This window comes from Oncorhynchus mykiss, chromosome 14 (genome assembly GCF_057628025.1).
Source record: "Oncorhynchus mykiss isolate SJ-2025 chromosome 14, ASM5762802v1, whole genome shotgun sequence".
NCBI lineage: Eukaryota > Metazoa > Chordata > Actinopteri > Salmoniformes > Salmonidae > Oncorhynchus > Oncorhynchus mykiss.
In genome coordinates this window covers 34592501-34612500 of record NC_143035.1, presented here as the reverse complement: position 1 = coordinate 34612500, position 20000 = coordinate 34592501, and the positions used below count along the sequence as shown (strand labels likewise).

The 20000-nt window shown below is 48.5% G+C and overlaps 2 protein-coding genes across 2 annotated transcripts in view; one reads left to right on the top strand and one right to left on the bottom strand.

Annotated features, from left to right (window-relative positions):
• LOC110489166 (growth/differentiation factor 9) overlaps window positions 1-20000 on the top strand; it is a 111387-nt gene that overhangs the window by 15765 nt on the left and 75622 nt on the right. The window lies entirely within an intron of this gene.
• The window catches only part of LOC118938724 (gamma-aminobutyric acid receptor subunit alpha-6-like), a 33153-nt gene that overhangs the window by 3878 nt on the left and 9275 nt on the right, over window positions 1-20000 (bottom strand). The window contains exons 6-8 of the mRNA XM_090198816.1: window positions 16213-16365; window positions 12513-12775; window positions 1527-1672 (exon numbers count right to left, since the gene is read on the bottom strand). Coding sequence (XP_090054942.1) covers window positions 1527-1672; window positions 12513-12775; window positions 16213-16365 — 562 coding nt within the window. The remainder of the gene's footprint in view (window positions 1-1526; window positions 1673-12512; window positions 12776-16212; window positions 16366-20000) is intronic.

The following is a 20000-nucleotide window of genomic DNA, read 5'->3' as shown; positions in this document are numbered from 1 at the left end:
CCCCTCTGTCTCTCTCTCTCTCTCTCTCTCCCTCTCCTTCCCCCTCTCCCTCTCTGTCTCTCTCTCTCTCTCCCTCTCCTTCCCCCTCTCCATCTCTCTCCCCCGCCTTCCCCATCTCTCTCCCTCTCCTTCCCCCTCTCCATCTCTCTCCCCCTCCTTCCCCCATCTCTCTCCGTCTCTCCCTCCTTCCCTCCTTCCCCCATCTCTCTCTGTCTCTCTCTCTCTCTCCCTCTCCTTCCCCCTCTCTGTCTCTCTCCCCCTCCTTCCCCCCCTTTCCGTCTCTCTCTCCCTCCCCCTCTCTCTCTGTCTCTAGTGTTAGATGACGACAGAACCATCTAACATCCTCCAGCTAGCGACCCCCTTCCCCTTTTGTGTCTACAACTCATGGGGCTGTTCCAGCGTCAGACATTATTCATGTCTTGAGAGCAGTAACATTCAGTGGGTCTGTGTTGTGTTGTTGATACAGATTTAGAATGGTCAAATATGCAGCTGATACTATGTGTTCAAAATGGCCCCCTATGGGCCCTGGTCAAAAGTAGTGCACTATATAGTGTATAGTGTGCCATTTGTGACTCAGCCCTAGAGTACTGAGATCCTTGTCACCAGTGTTATTGTTTAATATCAGGACTTTGTCACAAGTGTTATTGTTTAATATCAGGACCTTGACACCAGTGTTATTGTTTAATATTAGGACCTAATATTTAGAAACTGCAACTTGATGGCTGAAACTTGAGAAACGCTTTGAAACTGATACCATTGTGTAAAATACATCAAAATATTACCACTAACATATTATATATAAAGAGTTCCCTGGAGTACACACAAAAAAACATGATTTAGGATAATAAATACAAACGGATATATGTTTTTGCAAAAGAACCTCTCAAATATGTTGTACAGTTTAATCGGGAATCATATTTAATTGGATCTAGTTATTAAACAATACTTGCATATTATGAAATGTATTCTAATGAAAAATGTGAACAGTGGGACAAATGACGTTCAAACTGATGCCGTTTTCGACGCCTCAGTCGGGCAGATACGAAGGCAGAGTTTCATATATCTTTTTTTATCACATGTTCGTTGTGCAGAACTGTCAACGTGATAATGTCCCTCTGTCATTGTCAGTTATAATCGGGGTAATTACCACACCTGAAGGTGTTACGCAATTGGGTAGCTTTGACGATCAAATGGGTGGGTTTTGAAAGGCATGAAATTACAATGCGTAATGACGCAACAGGCTGCTTTGACACAGTTGGAAGAATGTTGGCGAATGGAAAAATTCGGAGAGCGCGAATTTTCAGAGACCAGAAAGATTTACTGGCCAATGATGAGTGGCTCATGATCCTTATGATCCGGTTCCAATTACCAAGAGCTATTCTCTTGGATTGCTGTGCTGTAGTGGGTTATTTACTCATACCTGCCCTATTCCATGGTGTCCTAATAGAACAGAATAGTTTACTAACCCATACCTGGCCTGTTCCATGGTGTCCTAATAGAACAGAATAGAGTTTATTAACCCATACCTGGCCTGTTCCATGGTGTCCTTGCCCAGGTATATGATCCAGTAGAAGAGATTGAAGAGTGCGAAGGCCAGGGGGAACATGATGCGGGAGAACTGGTCTATGGGGCTGGTGCCAGCCGGCGCTGAGATGGGGGGCACAGCTGAACCCTGCAGCAGGAAGATGGGCACCGGCTCACTCTGGGCTATGGAGTTACGCCTCTTCTTCAGGCCCCCACTCTCTGATGGGGCAGGGGGGAAGGGGGTGATGGTGGAGGTAGGGAGGTTTAAGGGTGGACATAGAGGAGGGTTGGGGGGTTAGGGATGGAAGTAGAGGAGGGTTGGGGTAGAGGGTTGGGTTGGACAAAAAGGATGGTTGGGGTAGAGGGTTGGGGTGGACGAAGAGGAGGGTTGGGGGGTTAGGGGTGGACGTAGAGGAGGCTTGGGGGGTTAGGGGTGGACGTAGAGGAGGGTTGGGGTAGAGGGTTAGGGGTGGATGTAGAGGAGGGTTAGGGGGTTAGGGGTGGATGAAGAGGAGGGTTAGGGTGGACGTAGAGGAGGGTTGGGGGGTTAGGGTTGGACGAAGAGGATGGTTGGAGGGTTAGGGGTGGATGTAGAGGAGGGTTGGAGGGTTAGGGGTGGACGAAGAGGATGGTTGGAGGGATAGGGGTGGATGTAGAGGAGGGTTGGTGGGTTAGGGGTGGATGAAGAGGATGGTTGGAGGGTTAGGGGTGGATGTAGAGGAGGGTTGGAGGGTTAGGGGTGGACGAAGAGGAGTGTTGGAGGGTTAGGGGTGGACGTAGAGGAGGGTTGGGGGGTTGGATGTAGAGGAAGGTTGGGGGGTTGGGGGTGGATGTAGAGGAAGGTTGGGGGGTTGGGGGTGGATGTAGAGGAAGGTTGGGGGGTTAGGGGTGGATGTAGAGGAGTGTTCGGGGGTTAGGGGTGGACGAAGAGGAGGGTTGGGGGTTAGGGGTGGACGTAGAAGAGGGTTGCGGTGGATGTAGAGGAGGGTTAGGGGTGGATGCCCATAGGAAGAAGGAGATTACACAGAGAGGATCTCAGTACTCTAGGGCTGAGTCACAAATGGCACACTATACACTATATAGTGCACTACTTTTGACCAGGACCCATAGGGAACAGGGTGTAATTTGGGATGCAAGCCTTCAGCTCTGAGCGCCTAGTTGTGCTCTGTTTATTTTCACACTCATTAGAAACATCTAACCATGAGCCTGACACTACTGAGACGTGAGCAAGCTCTCGCAGAACGCCAGCCTTCCATACATAGTAGCTTACTGGATTAGCATATAGCATATAGCATAAAGAGTATAGCATATAAAATATAGCATGTAGCATATAGAATATACAGTGCCTTGCGAAAGTATTCGGCCCCCTTGAACTTTGCGACCTTTTGCCACATTTCAGGCTTCTGTCACGAGTCCGACCGAGGGTGTTTCCCTTTCCCGGGCAGGTGGCGCTCGGCGGTCGTCGTCACCGGCCTATTAGCTGCCACTGATTGTTTTTCCTTCCCCTCCTTGTATGTTGAGTGGTAGCACCTGTGAATGTTTAATTAGTTTGTCTTTATTAGACAGCCGGCCCGCCTGGTTGTTGTGCGGGATTATTTCTATGTAAACCTTTGGCTCTGTGGTATAGGCACGTGTTAGTGTCCGGTCGGGATTGTTTCCCATTGTACATTTTGATTCCCTGTGTTTTGGGAACGTAACGTTTTTGTGAGCACCCTGTGGTGCATTGGTGCGATTAAAAGACGCGCAGCATTGAACTCTCTGTCTCCTGCATTTGACTCCACACCCACGACACCCGGAGCATTACAGCTTCAAACATAAAGATATAAAACTGTATTTTTTTGTGAAGAATCAACAACAAGTGGGACACAATCATGAAGTGGAACGACATTTATTGGATATTTCAAACTTTTTTAACAAATCAAAAACTGAGTCCCACTTGTTGTTGATTCTTCACAAAAAAATACAGTTTTATATCTTTATGTTTGAAGCCTGAAATGTGGCAAAAGGTTGCAAAGTTCAAGGGGGCCGAATACTTTCGCAAGGCACAGTAGCATATAGCATGTAGAATATAACATATAGAATATAGCATATAGCATATATAATATAGCATATAGCTAGCTAGCTACGTCCACAAAGATATGAGAGCATGACATCTGTATTTGAACGGGGAAAGTCATAGTGATGGTGTTCTGTAGTTGAATGGAGAGATAGCCAGTCTTAGTGATGGTGTTCTGTAGTTGAATGGAGAGAGTCTTAGTGATGGTGTTCTGTAGTTGAACGGGGAGATAGCCAGTCTTAGTGATGGTGTTCTGTAGTTGAACGGGGAGAGTCTTAGTGATGGTGTTCTTCAGTTGAATGGGGAGATAGCCAGTCTTAGTGATGGTGTTCTGTAGTTGAACGGGGAGAGTCTTAGTGATGGTGTTCTGTAGTTGAACGGGGAGATAGCCAGTCTTAGTGATGGTGGTCTGTAGTTGAACAGGGAGATAGCCAGTCTTAGTGATGGTGTTCTGTAGTTGAACGGGGAGATAGCCAGTCTTAGTGATGGTGTTCTGTAGTTGAACCGGGAGAGTCTTAGTGATGGTGTTCTGTAGTTGAATGGGGAGATAGCCAGTCTTAGTGATGGTGTTCTGTAGTTGAACGGGGAGATAGCCAGTCTTAGTGATGGTGTTCTGTAGTTGAACGGAGAGATAGCCAGTCTTAGTGATGGTGGTCTGTAGTTGAACGGGGAGATAGCCAGTCATAGTGATGGTGTTCTGTAGTTGAACGGGGAGAGTCTTAGTGATGGTGTTCTGTAGTTGAACGGGGATGGTGATGGTGTTCTGTAGTTGAACGGGGAGATAGCCAGTCTTAGTGATGGTGTGCTGTAGTTGAACGGAGAGATAGCCAGTCTTAGTGATGGTGTTCTGTAGTTGAATGGGGAGATAGCCAGTCTTAGTGATGGTGTTCTGTAGTTGAACGGGGAGATAGCCAGTCATAGTGATGGTGTTCTGTAGTTGAACGGGGAGAGTCTTAGTGATGGTGTTCTGTAGTTGAACGGGGATGGTGATGGTGTTCTGTAGTTGAACGGGGAGATAGCCAGTCTTAGTGATGGTGTTCTGTAGTTGAACGGAGAGATAGCCAGTCTTAGTGATGGTGGTCTGTAGTTGAACGGGGAGATAGCCAGTCTTAGTGATGGTGGTCTGTAGTTGAACGGGGAGATAGCCAGTCTTAGTGATGGTGTTCTGTAGTTGAACGGGGAGATAGCCAGTCATAGTGATGGTGTTCTGTAGTTGAACGGGGAGAGTCTTAGTGATGGTGTTCTGTAGTTGAACGGGGATGGTGATGGTGTTCTGTAGTTGAACGGGGAGATAGCCAGTCTTAGTGATGGTGTGCTGTAGTTGAACGGAGAGATAGCCAGTCTTAGTGATGGTGTTCTGTAGTTGAATGGGGAGATAGCCAGTCTTAGTGATGGTGTTCTGTAGTTGAACGGGGAGATAGCCAGTCTTAGTGATGGTGTTCTGTAGTTGAATGGAGAGAGTCTTAGTGATGGTGTTCTGTAGTTGAATGGGGAGATAGCCAGTCTTAGTGATGGTGTTCTGTAGTTGAACGGGGAGATAGCCAGTCTTAGTGATGGTGTTCTGTAGTTGAACGGGGAGATAGCCAGTCTTAGTGATGGTGTTCTGTAGTTGAACGGGGAGATAGCCAGTCTTAGTGATTGTGTTCTGTAGTTGAACGGGGAGATAGCCAGTCTTAGTGATGGTGGTCTGTAGTTGAACGGGGAGATAGCCAGTCTTAGTGATGGTGTTCTGTAGTTGAACGGGGAGATAGCCAGTCATAGTGATGGTGTTCTGTAGTTGAACGGGGAGATAGCCAGTCTTAGTGATGGTGTTCTGTAGTTGAACGGGGAGATAGCCAGTCTTAGTGATGGTGTTCTGTAGTTGAACGGGGAGAGTCTTAGTGATGGTGTTCTTCAGTTGAATGGGGAGATAGCCAGTCTTAGTGATGGTGTTCTGTAGTTGAACGGGGAGAGTCTTAGTGATGGTGTTCTGTAGTTGAACGGGGAGATAGCCAGTCTTAGTGATGGTGGTCTGTAGTTGAACAGGGAGATAGCCAGTCTTAGTGATGGTGTTCTGTAGCTGAACGGGGAGATAGCCAGTCTTAGTGATGGTGTTCTGTAGTTGAACGGGGAGATAGCCAGTCTTAGTGATGGTGTTCTGTAGTTGAACCGGGAGAGTCTTAGTGATGGTGTTCTGTAGTTGAATGGGGAGATAGCCAGTCTTAGTGATGGTGTTCTGTAGTTGAACGGGGAGATAGCCAGTCTTAGTGATGGTGTTCTGTAGTTGAACCGGGAGAGTCTTAGTGATGGTGTTCTGTAGTTGAATGGGGAGATAGCCAGTCTTAGTGATGGTGTTCTGTAGTTGAACGGGGAGATAGCCAGTCTTAGTGATGGTGTTCTGTAGTTGAACGGAGAGATAGCCAGTCTTAGTGATGGTGTTCTGTAGTTGAACGGGGAGATAGCCAGTCTTAGTGATGGTGTGCTGTAGTTGAACGGAGAGATAGCCAGTCTTAGTGATGGTGTTCTGTAGTTGAACGGGGAGATAGCCAGTCTTAATGATGGTGTTCTGTAGTTGAACGGAGATATAGCCAGTCTTAGTGATGGTGTTCTGTAGTTGAACGGGGAGATAGTCAGTCTTTGTGATTGTGTTCTGTAGTTGAACGGGGAGATAGCCAGTCTTAGTGATGGTGGTCTGTAGTTGAACGGGGAGATAGCCAGTCTTAGTGATGGTGTTCTGTAGTTGAACGGGGAGATAGCCAGTCATAGTTATGGTGTTCTGTAGTTGAACGGGGAGATAGCCAGTCTTAGTGATGGTGTTCTGTAGTTGAACGGGGAGATAGCCAGTCATAGTGATGGTGTTCTGTAGTTGAACGGGGAGAGTCTTAGTGATGGTGTTCTGTAGTTGAACGGGGATGGTGATGGTGTTCTGTAGTTGAACGGGGAGATAGCCAGTCTTAGTGATGGTGTGCTGTAGTTGAACGGAGAGATAGCCAGTCTTAGTGATGGTGTTCTGTAGTTGAATGGGGAGATAGCCAGTCTTAGTGATGGTGTTCTGTAGTTGAACGGGGAGATAGCCAGTCTTAGTGATGGTGTTCTGTAGTTGAATGGAGAGAGTCTTAGTGATGGTGTTCTGTAGTTGAATGGGGAGATAGCCAGTCTTAGTGATGGTGTTCTGTAGTTGAACGGGGAGATAGCCAGTCTTAGTGATGGTGTTCTGTAGTTGAACGGGGAGATAGCCAGTCTTAGTGATGGTGTTCTGTAGTTGAACGGGGAGATAGCCAGTCTTAGTGATTGTGTTCTGTAGTTGAACGGGGAGATAGCCAGTCTTAGTGATGGTGGTCTGTAGTTGAACGGGGAGATAGCCAGTCTTAGTGATGGTGTTCTGTAGTTGAACGGGGAGATAGCCAGTCATAGTGATGGTGTTCTGTAGTTGAACGGGGAGAGTCTTAGTGATGGTGTTCTGTAGTTGAACGGGGATGGTGATGGTGTTCTGTAGTTGAACGGGGAGATAGCCAGTCTTAATGATGGTGTTCTGTAGTTGAACGGAGATATAGCCAGTCTTAGTGATGGTGTTCTGTAGTTGAACGGGGAGATAGTCAGTCTTTGTGATTGTGTTCTGTAGTTGAACGGGGAGATAGCCAGTCTTAGTGATGGTGGTCTGTAGTTGAACGGGGAGATAGCCAGTCTTAGTGATGGTGTTCTGTAGTTGAACGGGGAGATAGCCAGTCATAGTTATGGTGTTCTGTAGTTGAACGGGGAGAGTCTTAGTGATGGTGTTCTGTAGTTGAACGGGGAGATAGCCAGTCTTAGTGATGGTGTTCTGTAGTTGAACGGGGAGATAGCCAGTCTTAGTGATGGTGTTCTGTAGTTGAACCGGGAGAGTCTTAGTGATGGTGTTCTGTAGTTGAATGGGGAGATAGCCAGTCTTAGTGATGGTGTTCTGTAGTTGAACGGGGAGATAGCCAGTCTTAGTGATGGTGTTCTGTAGTTTAACGGAGAGATAGCCAGTCTTAGTGATGGTGGTCTGTAGTTGAACGGGGAGATAGCCAGTCTTAGTGATGGTGGTCTGTAGTTGAACGGGGAGATAGCCAGTCTTAGTGATGGTGTTCTGTAGTTGAACGGGGAGATAGCCAGTCATAGTTATGGTGTTCTGTAGTTGAACGGGGAGAGTCTTAGTGATGGTGTTCTGTAGTTGAACGGGGATGGTGATGGTGTTCTGTAGTTGAACGTGGAGATAGCCAGTCTTAGTGATGGTGTGCTGTAGTTGAACGGAGAGATAGCCAGTCTTAGTGATGGTGTTCTGTAGTTGAATGGGGAGATAGCCAGTCTTAGTGATGGTGTTCTGTAGTTGAACGGGGAGATAGCCAGTCATAGTGATGGTGTTCTGTAGTTGAACGGGGAGAGTCTTAGTGATGGTGTTCTGTAGTTGAACGGGGATGGTGATGGTGTTCTGTAGTTGAACGGGGAGATAGCCAGTCTTAGTGATGGTGTTCTGTAGTTGAACGGAGAGATAGCCAGTCTTAGTGATGGTGGTCTGTAGTTGAACGGGGAGATAGCCAGTCTTAGTGATGGTGGTCTGTAGTTGAACGGGGAGATAGCCAGTCTTAGTGATGGTGTTCTGTAGTTGAACGGGGAGATAGCCAGTCATAGTGATGGTGTTCTGTAGTTGAACGGGGAGAGTCTTAGTGATGGTGTTCTGTAGTTGAACGGGGATGGTGATAGTGTTCTGTAGTTGAACGGGGAGATAGCCAGTCTTAGTGATGGTGTGCTGTAGTTGAACGGAGAGATAGCCAGTCTTAGTGATGGTGTTCTGTAGTTGAATGGGGAGATAGCCAGTCTTAGTGATGGTGTTCTGTAGTTGAACGGGGAGATAGCCAGTCTTAGTGATGGTGTTCTGTAGTTGAATGGAGAGAGTCTTAGTGATGGTGTTCTGTAGTTGAATGGGGAGATAGCCAGTCTTAGTGATGGTGTTCTGTAGTTGAACGGGGAGATAGCCAGTCTTAGTGATGGTGTTCTGTAGTTGAACGGGGAGATAGCCAGTCTTAGTGATGGTGTTCTGTAGTTGAACGGGGAGATAGCCAGTCTTAGTGATTGTGTTCTGTAGTTGAACGGGGAGATAGCCAGTCTTAGTGATGGTGGTCTGTAGTTGAACGGGGAGATAGCCAGTCTTAGTGATGGTGTTCTGTAGTTGAACGGGGAGATAGCCAGTCATAGTGATGGTGTTCTGTAGTTGAACGGGGAGAGTCTTAGTGATGGTGTTCTGTAGTTGAACGGGGATGGTGATGGTGTTCTGTAGTTGAACGGGGAGATAGCCAGTCTTAATGATGGTGTTCTGTAGTTGAACGGAGATATAGCCAGTCTTAGTGATGGTGTTCTGTAGTTGAACGGGGAGATAGTCAGTCTTTGTGATTGTGTTCTGTAGTTGAACGGGGAGATAGCCAGTCTTAGTGATGGTGTTCTGTAGTTGAACGGGGAGATAGCCAGTCTTAGTGATTGTGTTCTGTAGTTGAACGGAGAGATAGCCAGTCTTAGTGATGGTGTTCTGTAGTCGAACGGGGAGATAGCCAGTCTTAGTGATGGTGGTCTGTAGTTGAACGGGGAGATAGCCAGTCTTAGTGATGGCGTTCTGTAGTTGAACGGGGAGATAGCCAGTCATAGTGATGGTGTTCTGTAGTTGAACGGGGAGAGTCTTAGTGATGGTGTTCTGTAGTCGAACGGGTATGGTGATGGTGTTCTGTAGTTGAACGGGGAGATAGCCAGTCTTAGTGATGGTGTTCTGTAGTTGAACGGGGAGAGTCTTAGTGATGGTGTTCTGTAGTTGAATGGGGAGATAGCCAGTCTTAGTGATGGTGTTCTGTAGTTGAACGGGGAGAGTCTTAGTGATGGTGTTCTGTAGTTGAACGGGGAGATAGCCAGTCTTAGTGATGGTGGTCTGTAGTTGAACGGGGAGATAGCCAGTCTTAGTGATGGTGTTCTGTAGTTGAACGGGGAGATAGCCAGTCTTAGTGATGGTGTTCTGTAGTTGAATGGGGAGATAGCCAGTCTTAGTGATGGTGTTCTGTAGTTGAACGGGGATGGTGATGGTGTTCTGTAGTTGAACGGGGAGATAGCCAGTCTTAGTGATGGTGTTCTGTAGTTGAACCGGGAGAGTCTTAGTGATGGTGTTCTGTAGTTGAATGGGGAGATAGCCAGTCTTAGTGATGGTGTTCTGTAGTTGAACGGGGAGATAGCCAGTCTTAGTGATGGTGTTCTGTAGTTGAACGGAGAGATAGCCAGTCTTAGTGATGGTGGTCTGTAGTTGAACGGGGAGATATCCAGTCTTAGTGATGGTGTTCTGTAGTTGAACGGGGAGATAGCCAGTCATAGTGATGGTGGTCTGTAGTTGAACGGGGAGAGTCTTAGTGATGGTGTTCTGTAGTTGAATGGGGAGATAGCCAGTCTTAGTGATGGTGTTCTGTAGTTGAACGGGGAGATAGCCAGTCTTAGTGATGGTGTTCTGTAGTTGAACCGGGAGAGTCTTAGTGATGGTGTTCTGTAGTTGAATGGGGAGATAGCCAGTCTTAGTGATGGTGTTCTGTAGTTGAACGGAGAGATAGCCAGTCTTAGTGATGGTGGTCTGTAGTTGAACGGGGAGATATCCAGTCTTAGTGATGGTGTTCTGTAGTTGAACGGGGAGATAGCCAGTCATAGTGATGGTGGTCTGTAGTTGAACGGGGAGAGTCTTAGTGATGGTGTTCTGTAGTTGAATGGGGAGATAGCCAGTCTTAGTGATGGTGTTCTGTAGTTGAACGGGGAGATAGCCAGTCTTAGTGATGGTGTTCTGTAGTTGAACCGGGAGAGTCTTAGTGATGGTGTTCTGTAGTTGAATGGGGAGATAGCCAGTCTTAGTGATGGTGTTCTGTAGTTGAACGGGGAGATAGCCAGTCTTAGTGATGGTGTTCTGTAGTTGAACGGGGAGATAGCCAGTCATAGTGATGGTGTTCTGTAGTTGAACGGGGAGAGTCTTAGTGATGGTGTTCTGTAGTTGAACGGGGATGGTGATGGTGTTCTGTAGTTGAACGGGGAGATAGCCAGTCTTAGTGATGGTGTTCTGTAGTTGAACGGAGATATAGCCAGTCTTAGTGATGGTGTTCTGTAGTTGAACGGGGAGATAGCCAGTCTTTGTGATTGTGTTCTGTAGTTGAACGGGGAGATAGCCAGTCTTAGTGATGGTGTTCTGTAGTTGAACGGGGATGGTGATGGTGTTCTGTAGTTGAACGGGGAGATAGCCAGTCTTAGTGATGGTGTGCTGTAGTTGAACGGAGAGATAGCCAGTCTTAGTGATGGTGTTCTGTAGTTGAACGGGGAGATAGCCAGTCTTAGTGATGGTGTTCTGTAGTTGAACGGGGAGAGTCTTAGTGATGGTGTCTGTAGTTGAATGGGGATATAGCCAGTCTTAGTGATTGTGTTCTGTAGTTGAACGGAGATATAGCCAGTCTTAGTAATGGTGTTCTGTAGTTGAACGGGGAGATAGCCAGTCTTAGTGATGGTGTTCTGTAGTTGAACGGGGAGATAGCCAGTCTTAGTGATGGTGTTCTGTAGTTGAACAGGGAGATAGCCAGTCTTAGTGATTGTGTTCTGTAGTTGAACGGGGAGATAGCCAGTCTTAGTGATGGTGTTCTGTAGTTGAACGGGGAGATAGCCAGTCATAGTGATGGTGTTCTGTAGTTGAACGGGGAGAGTCTTAGTGATGGTGTTCTGTAGTTGAACGGGGATGGTGATGGTGTTCTGTAGTTGAACGGGGAGATAGCCAGTCTTAGTGATGGTGTTCTGTAGTTGAACCGGGAGAGTCTTAGTGATGGTGTTCTGTAGTTGAACGGGGAGATAGCCAGTCTTAGTGATGGTGTTCTGTAGTTGAACGGGGAGAGTCTTAGTGATGGTGTTCTTAGTTGAATGGGGAGATAGCCAGTCTTAGTGATGGTGTTCTGTAGTTGAACGGGGAGATAGCCAGTCTTAGTGATGGTGTTCTGTAGTTGAACGGGGAGATAGCCAGTCTTAGTGATGGTGGTCTGTAGTTGAACGGGGAGATAGCCAGTCTTAGTGATGGTGTTCTGTAGTTGAACGGGGAGATAGCCAGTCATAGTGATGGTGTTCTGTAGTTGAACGGGGAGAGTCTTAGTGATGGTGTTCTGTAGTTGAACAGGGATGGTGATGGTGTTCTGTAGTTGAACGGGGAGATAGCCAGTCTTAGTGATGGTGTTCTGTAGTTGAACGGAGAGATAGCCAGTCTTAGTGATGGTGTTCTGTAGTTGAACGGGGAGATAGCCAGTCTTAGTGATGGTGTTCTGTAGTTGAACGGGGAGAGTCTTAGTGATGGTGTTCTGTAGTTGAACGGGGATATAGCCAGTCTTAGTGAGGTTGGTCTGTAGTTGAACATGGAGATAGCCAGTCTTAGTGATTGTGTTCTGTAGTTGAACGGGGAGATAGCCAGTCTTAGTGATGGTGTTCTGTAGTTGAACGGAGATATAGCCAGTCTTAGTGATGTTGTTCTGTAGTTGAACGGGGAGATAGCCAGTCTTAGTGATGGTGTTCTGTAGTTGAACGGGGAGATAGCCAGTCTTAGTGATGGTGGTCTGTAGTTGAACAAGGAGAGTCTTAGTGATGGTGTCTGTAGTTGAATGGGGAGATAGCCAGTCTTAGTGATGGTGTTCGGTAGTTGAATGGGGAGAGTCTTAGTGATGGTGTTCTGTAGTTGAACGGAGAGAGTCTTAGTGATGGTGTTCTGTAGTTGAATGGGGAGATAGCCAGTCTTGGTGATGGTGTTCTGTAGTTGAATGGGGAGATAGCCAGTCTTGATGAATGCTGCTCGTTACAGTTACAGCTGCATAGTGTAAAACCCCTGGCTACCAACCCCAACCATGTGTGTGTATTTGTGAGTGTGTCCAGCCATCCACCCGCCCAGTAAATAACTTACAGATGAAGCACTCTCCTCATCCTCCTCATCCTCCTCTTCAGCCAGGGCCTCCATTTTTTTCTGCCTGGCGTTCCTCTTCTTCTTCAGTTTGTTGGCCTCCAGCGTGGCAAAGTAGTTGACAGCGGCAAACTCGATGAGCGCAGATGCCACGAAGGCAAAACACACAGCGATGAACCAGTCCATGGCTGTAGCGTAGGCCACCTTGGGCAGAGACTGGCGAGCGCTGATGCTGAGGGTTGTCATGGTGAGGACCGTGGTGATGCCTGTCGTTTGTTAGGATAGGGGTAATGGAGACCATAGAAACAGAATTAGAACACTATTATGAGAGAGAGAGAGAGATTACATCTGCAACCCTATATCTGTGGCTCGTTTGCCTGTTCCCTCTCAGAGCCTCTGTATACACACAGTCTCTCCCAGTCACATCATGCATTGGACACAGTCTCTCCCAGTCACATCATGCATTGGACACAGTCTCTCCCAGTCACATCATGCATTGGACACAGTCTCTCCCAGTCACATCATGCATTGGGTACAGTCTCTCCCAGTCACATCATGCATTGGGTACAGTCTCTCCCAGTCACATCATGCATTGGGTACAGTCTCTCCCAGTCACATCATGCATTGGGTACAGTCTCTCCCAGTCACATCATGCATTGGGTACAGTCTCTCCCAGTCACATCATGCATTGGACACAGTCTCTCCCAGTCACATCATCCATTGGACACAGTCTCTCCCAGTCACATCATGCATTGGACACGGTCTCTCCCAGTCACATCATGCATTGGGTACAGTCTCTCCCAGTCACATCATGCATTGGACACGGTCTCTCCCAGTCACATCATGCATTGGGTACAGTCTCTCCCAGTCACATCATGCATTGGACACAGTCTCTCCCAGTCACATCATCCATTGGACACAGTCTCTCCCAGTCACATCATGCATTGGGTACATTCTCTCCCAGTCACATCATGCATTGGGTACAGTCTCTCCCAGTCACATCATGCATTGGACACGGTCTCTCCCAGTCACATCATACATTGGACACAGTCTCTCCCAGTCACATCATCCATTGGATACAGTCTCTCCCAGTCACATAATGCATTGGATACAGTCTCTCCCAGTCACATAATGCATTGGACACAGTCTCTCCCAGTCACATCATGCATTGGACACAGTCTCTCCCAGTCACATAATGCATTGGATACAGTCTCTCCCAGTCACATAATGCATTGGACACAGTCTCTCCCAGTCACATCATGCATTGGACACAGTCTCTCCCAGTCACATCATCCATTGGATACAGTCTCTCCCAGTCACATCATGCATTGGACACGGTCTCTCCCAGTCACATCATGCATTGGGTACAGTCTCTCCCAGTCACATCATGCATTGGGTACAGTCTCTCCCAGTCACATCATGCATTGGATACAGTCTCTCCCAGTCACATCATGCATTGGACACAGTCTCTCCCAGTCACATCATCCATTGGATACAGTCTCTCCCAGTCACATCATGCATTGGGTACAGTCTCTCCCAGTCACATCATGCATTGGACACGGTCTCTCCCAGTCACATCATGCATTGGGTATATGAAGTGATATACAGTATAGGCTGAATTAAGTTTTGGAACACTATTGAGAGCGAGAGAGACACAGACACAGAGAGAGCGAGAAAGAGAGAGAGAGAGCGAGAGAGAGAGAGAGAGAGATACAGAGAGAGAGGGAGAGAGACACAGAGAGCGAAGGAGAGGGAGAGGAGAGAGAGACAGACACAGAGAGAGACAGAGATTGAGCGAGAGAGAGACACACAGAGAGAGTGAGTGAGAGACAGAGAGAGAGAGACACACAGAGAGAGTGATCGAGAGAGAGACAGAGAGCGAAGGAGAGGGAGAGGAGAGAGACACAGACACAGAGAGAGAGAGAGAGAGAGAGAGAGACAGAGAGAGTGATCGAGAGAGACTAAGACAGAGATCTCTCTGTCTCTCTAAATTAAATTTAAATGTAATATTGAACATTCTATTGCCAAAATATTCCATTGTCTCTGTCAGGTCCACATCATTTTTCATGGTCTCATCTACTGCTCAGGCAGTAGCAGCCAGCCAACCATCTAACATTATCTATGTTTGAAATGTCTCTCTGTCTCTCTCTGTCTCTCTGTCTTGCTCTCTCTGTCTCTCTCTGCCTCAATTCAAGAAAGAGGGTTGTTATCATACTAGACACAGGGACAGAGGGTTGTTATCATACTAGACACAGGGACAGAGGGTTGTTATCATACTAGACACAGGGACAGAGGGCTGTTATCATACTAGACACAGTGCCAGAGGGTTGTTATCATACTAGACACAGGGACAGAGGGTTGTTATCATACTAGCCACAGTGACAGAGGGCTGTTATCATACTAGACACAGTGACAGAGGGTTGTTATCATACTAGACACAGTGCCAGAGGGTTGTTATCATACTAGACACAGTGCCAGAGGGTTGTTATCATACTAGACACAGTGCCAGAGGGTTGTTATCATACTAGACACAGTGCCAGAGGGTTGTTATAATACTAGACACAGGGACAGAGGGCTGTTATCATACTAGACACAGTGCCAGAGGGCTGTTATCATACTAGACACAGGGACAGAGGGTTGTTATCATACTAGACACAGGGACAGAGGGCTGTTATCATACTAGACACAGGGACAGAGAGTTGTTATCATACTAGACACAGGGACAGAGGGCTGTTATCATACTAGACACAGGGACAGAGGGCTGTTATCATACTAGACACAGTGCCAGAGGGCTGTTATCATACTAGCCACAGTGACAGAGGGTTGTTATCATACTAGACACAGGGACAGAGGGCTGTTATCATACTAGACACAGTGCCAGAGGGTTGTTATCATACTAGACACAGGGACAGAGGGCTGTTATCATACTAGACACAGTGACAGAGGGTTGTTATCATACTAGACACAGGGACAGAGGGCTGTTATCATACTAGACACAGTGCCAGAGGGCTGTTATCATACTAGACACAGTGCCAGAGGGTTGTTATCATACTAGCCACAGTGCCAGAGGGCTGTTATCATACTAGACACAGGGACAGAGGGCTGTTATCATACTAGACACAGTGCCAGAGGGCTGTTATCATACTAGCCACAGGGACAGAGGGTTGTTATCATACTAGCCACAGGGACAGAGGGTTGTTATCATACTAGACACAGTGCCAGAGGGTTGTTATCATACTAGCCACAGTGACAGAGGGTTGTTATCATACTAGACACAGTGCCAGAGGGTTGTTATCATACTAGACACAGTGCCAGAGGGTTGTTATCATACTAGCCACAGTGACAGAGGGTTGTTATCATACTAGACACAGTGCCAGAGGGTTGTTATCATACTAGACACAGTGCCAGAGGGCTGTTATCATACTAGACACAGGGACAGAGGGTTGTTATCATACTAGACACAGTGCCAGAGGGTTGTTATCATACTAGCCACAGTGCCAGAGGGCTGTTATCATACTAGCCACAGTGCCAGAGGGCTGTTATCATACTAGACACAGGGACAGAGGGTTGTTATCATACTAGCCACAGTGCCAGAGGGCTGTTATCATACTAGCCACAGTGACAGAGGGCTGTTATCATACTAGCCACAGTGACAGAGGGCTGTTATCATACTAGACACAGGGACAGAGGGTTGTTATCATACTAGCCACAGTGCGTGCAGGGACAGACTCTTTGTTGATCCAGAAGGCTACTTGCGACAGCACCACCACCATAATCAGAGGGATGTACGTCTGAATCAGGTAGTAGCCTAGCTTCCTCTGTAGTAGAAAATGGACTACCATGACAGAGTAGTCACCTGAAAGATAAACAGAGTAGGTATCAGCAGAGAGACTGATACAGGAGAGAAGAAGATACGCAGAGAGAAGAGAGGAGAATTGTCCTTGGACTTGGAAAGGCTGTAGCGATATAACCAATTAGAGACATATAGAGAAGATAGTGTATCTGACGTGATTAACCCCCTGCCCTAAAACAGAGCAGATCAGAGAATAATATTTATTTTAACATTTGAGTCATTTAGCAGGCGTTCGTATCCAGAGCGACTTACAGTTAGCGCATTAATCTTAAGTTTAGTGGGACAACCACATATCACAGATATCGAAAGTACATTTTAACCTCAATAAAGTAGCAATCCGTAGAATCGGAGCTAGAAGGGGGGGGGGGGGTCAAGTGCTGGTTCAGTTTGTATTTAATTGTTTCTTTTTTTGGGGCGGGGGGGGGGGGGCTATTTAAGATACTGTTTGAAGAGGTCGGGTGTCAAATGTTTTCAGAAGATGGTCAGGGTCTCTGCTGTCCTAGCATAGCCTGGGCAGTTCCTCTTGCTGTTCTGTAGATAAGCACCAGGGTCTTGTCGTGGTAGGGGGGGGGGGGGCAGGTCCTCTTGCTGTTCTGTAGGTAAGCACCAGGGTCTTGTAGTGGTAGGGGGGGGGCAGTTCCTCTCGCTGTTCTGTAGGTAAGCACCAGGGTCTTGTAGTGGTAGGGGGGGGGGGCAGTTCCTCTTGCTGTTCTGTAGGTAAGCACCAGGGTCTTGTAGTGGTAGGGGGGGGGGGGGGGGGGCAGTTCCTCTTGCTGTTCTGTAGGTAAGCACCAGGGTCTTGTAGTGGTAGGGGGGGGGGGGGGGGGGGCAGTTCCTCTTGCTGTTCTGTAGGTAAGCACCAGGGTCTTGTAGTGGTAGGGGGGGGGGGGGCAGGTCCTCTTGCTGTTCTGTAGGTAAGCACCAGGGTCTTGTAGTGGTAGGGGGGGGGGGGGGGGGGGCAGTTCCTATTGCTGTTCTGTAGGTAAGCACCAGGGTCTTGTAGTGGTAGGGAGGGGGGGGGGGCAGTTCCTCTTGCTGTTCTGTAGGTAAGCACCAGGGTCTTGTAGTGGTAGTGGGGGGGGCAGTTCCTCTCGCTGTTCTGTAGGTAAGCACCAGGGTCTTGTAGTGGTAGGGAGGGGGGGCAGTTCCTCTTGCTATTCTGTAGGTAAGCACCAGGGTCTTGTCGTGGTAGGGGGGGGGGGCAGGTCCTCTTGCTGTTCTGTAGGTAAGCACCAGGGTCTTGTCGTGGTAGGGGGGGGGGGGCAGGTCCTCTTGCTGTTCTGTAGGTAAGCACCAGGGTCTTGTAGTGGTAGGGGGGGGGGCAGTTCCTCTCGCTGTTCTGTAGGTAAGCACCAGGGTCTTGTAGTGGTAGGGGGGGGGGCAGTTCCTCTTGCTGTTCTGTAGGTAAGCACCAGGGTCTTGTAGTGGTAGGGGGGGGGGGGGGGGGGCAGTTCCTCTTGCTGTTCTGTAGGTAAGCACCAGGGTCTTGTAGTGGTAGGGGGGGGGGGGGGGGGGGCAGTTCCTCTTGCTGTTCTGTAGGTAAGCACCAGGGTCTTGTAGTGGTAGGGGGGGGGGGGCAGGTCCTCTTGCTGTTCTGTAGGTAAGCACCAGGGTCTTGTAGTGGTAGGGGGGGGGGGGGGGGGGGGGCAGTTCCTCTTGCTGTTCTGTAGGTAAGCACCAGGGTCTTGTAGTGGTAGGGAGGGGGGGGGGGGGGCAGTTCCTCTTGCTGTTCTGTAGGTAAGCACCAGGGTCTTGTAGTGGTAGGGGGGGGGGCAGTTCCTCTTGCTGTTCTGTAGGTAAGCACCAGGGTCTTGTAGTGGTAGGGAGGGGGGGCAGTTCCTCTTGCTATTCTGTAGGTAAGCACCAGGGTCTTGTCGTGGTAGGGGGGGGGGCAGGTCCTCTTGCTGTTCTGTAGGTAAGCACCAGGGTCTTGTAGTGGTAGGGGGGAGGGGCAGGTCCTTTTGCTGTTCTGTAGGTAAGTACCAGGGTCTTGTAGTGGATGCAAGCTTCGTCTGGAAGTCAGTGGAGTGTGTGGAGGAGCAGGGTGACATGAGAGAACATGGGAAGGTTGAAAACCAGGCGGGCTGCAGTGTTCTGGACAAGTTGCAGGGGTTTGATGGCACAAGCAGGGAACAGTGAGTTGCAGTAGTCCAGACGGGAGAGGACAAGTGCCTGGATTAGGACCTGCGCTGCATCCTGTGTGAGGTAGGGTCGTACTCTAGAGCATGAACCTGCAGGAGCGAGTCGCTGTTTTGATGTTTGCAGAGAACGACAGGTTGTTGCCAAGGTTCTTTGCACTCTGGGAGGGCGACACTGTGGAGTTGTCAACCGTGATGGAGACATCTTTGAGCGGGCAGGCCTTCTCCGGGAGGAAGAGCAGCTCCTTCTTGTCGAGGTTGAGCTTGAGGCGCTCTAGCAACTCCTTGTTGCGGACCGGCTGCCTGCAGGCTGACCACGGTCATCAGGTGAACGGTGTTTCCTCCGACACATTGGTGCTTACGGGTTAAGCGGGCGGTGGTAAGAAGAGCGGCTTGGCTGGTCATATTTTTCGGAGGACTTATGACTGGCCCTTCACCTCCCGAGCCCGTTGGGGGGTTGCAGCGATGAGACAAGATCGAAAAAGGCGGTATTTAATTTTTTAAATTTTTTTATAAAACAGACGCATAGTTGCCAAAGCTACAAAAAGAGCAAACATGAGATCTGGAAATAACTAGGTAGTCTTCCTCTCTCTCCTTCTGCACAACAGTCTTTGTTTCCACGACGATCTTAGTTTTGTGACACAACCGCCAGTAACACGGCCGCCGCTTGCTATAACTATAGATATTCATTCATCTATCCGTTTGAGCATTCAGTTTGCTTGACATATTGATTTAGAGGCTAAAATAAACATTCCGCCAAATTGCTTTTTACCTAGCAGAAGTGGAGAGCACACCTCCCTCTACTAATTGCTGATTGCCTATTAAGGTGAGGGAGAGAGAGATAGAAGGACAGAGGAGGGGAGAGAGAGAGAGAGAGAGAGGAGAGAGAGAGAGAGAGAGAAAGGAGGGTAGGGGGGGGGAGAAAGACCAAAGGAGAGAGGAGTGGAAAGAGGGGAGGGAGAGAGAGAAAGACAGAAGGAGAGAGGGGAGAGAGGGGAGGGAGAGAGAGATAGAAGGAGAGAGGAAGGGAGAGGGGGGAGGGAGAGAGAGATAGAAGGAGGGTAGAGGGGGAGGGAGAAAGACTGAAGGAGAGAGGAGTGGAAAGAGGGGAGGGAGAATGATAGAAGGAGAGAGGAGGGGAGAGAGGGGAGAGAGAGAGAGAAAGACCGAAGGAGAGAGGAGGGGAGAGAGGTGAGGGAGAGAGAGAGAAAGACAGTAGGAGAGAGGAGGGGAGAGAGGGGAGGGAGGGAGAGAGAGAGAGAGAGGAAGAGAGGCAGGGAGGGAGGGAAATACAAAGGAACGGGGGAAGGAAAGATAGTGAGAGACAGCACCAGAATCACAACACTACTACACTACACTACGAGGAGGGGAGGGGAGAGAGGTGAGGGAGAGAGAGAGAAAGACAGTAGGAGAGAGGAGGGGAGAGAGGGGAGGGAGAGAGAGAAAGACAGAATGAGAGAGGGGTAGAAAGAGGGGAGGGAGACAGAGAAAAACAGTAGG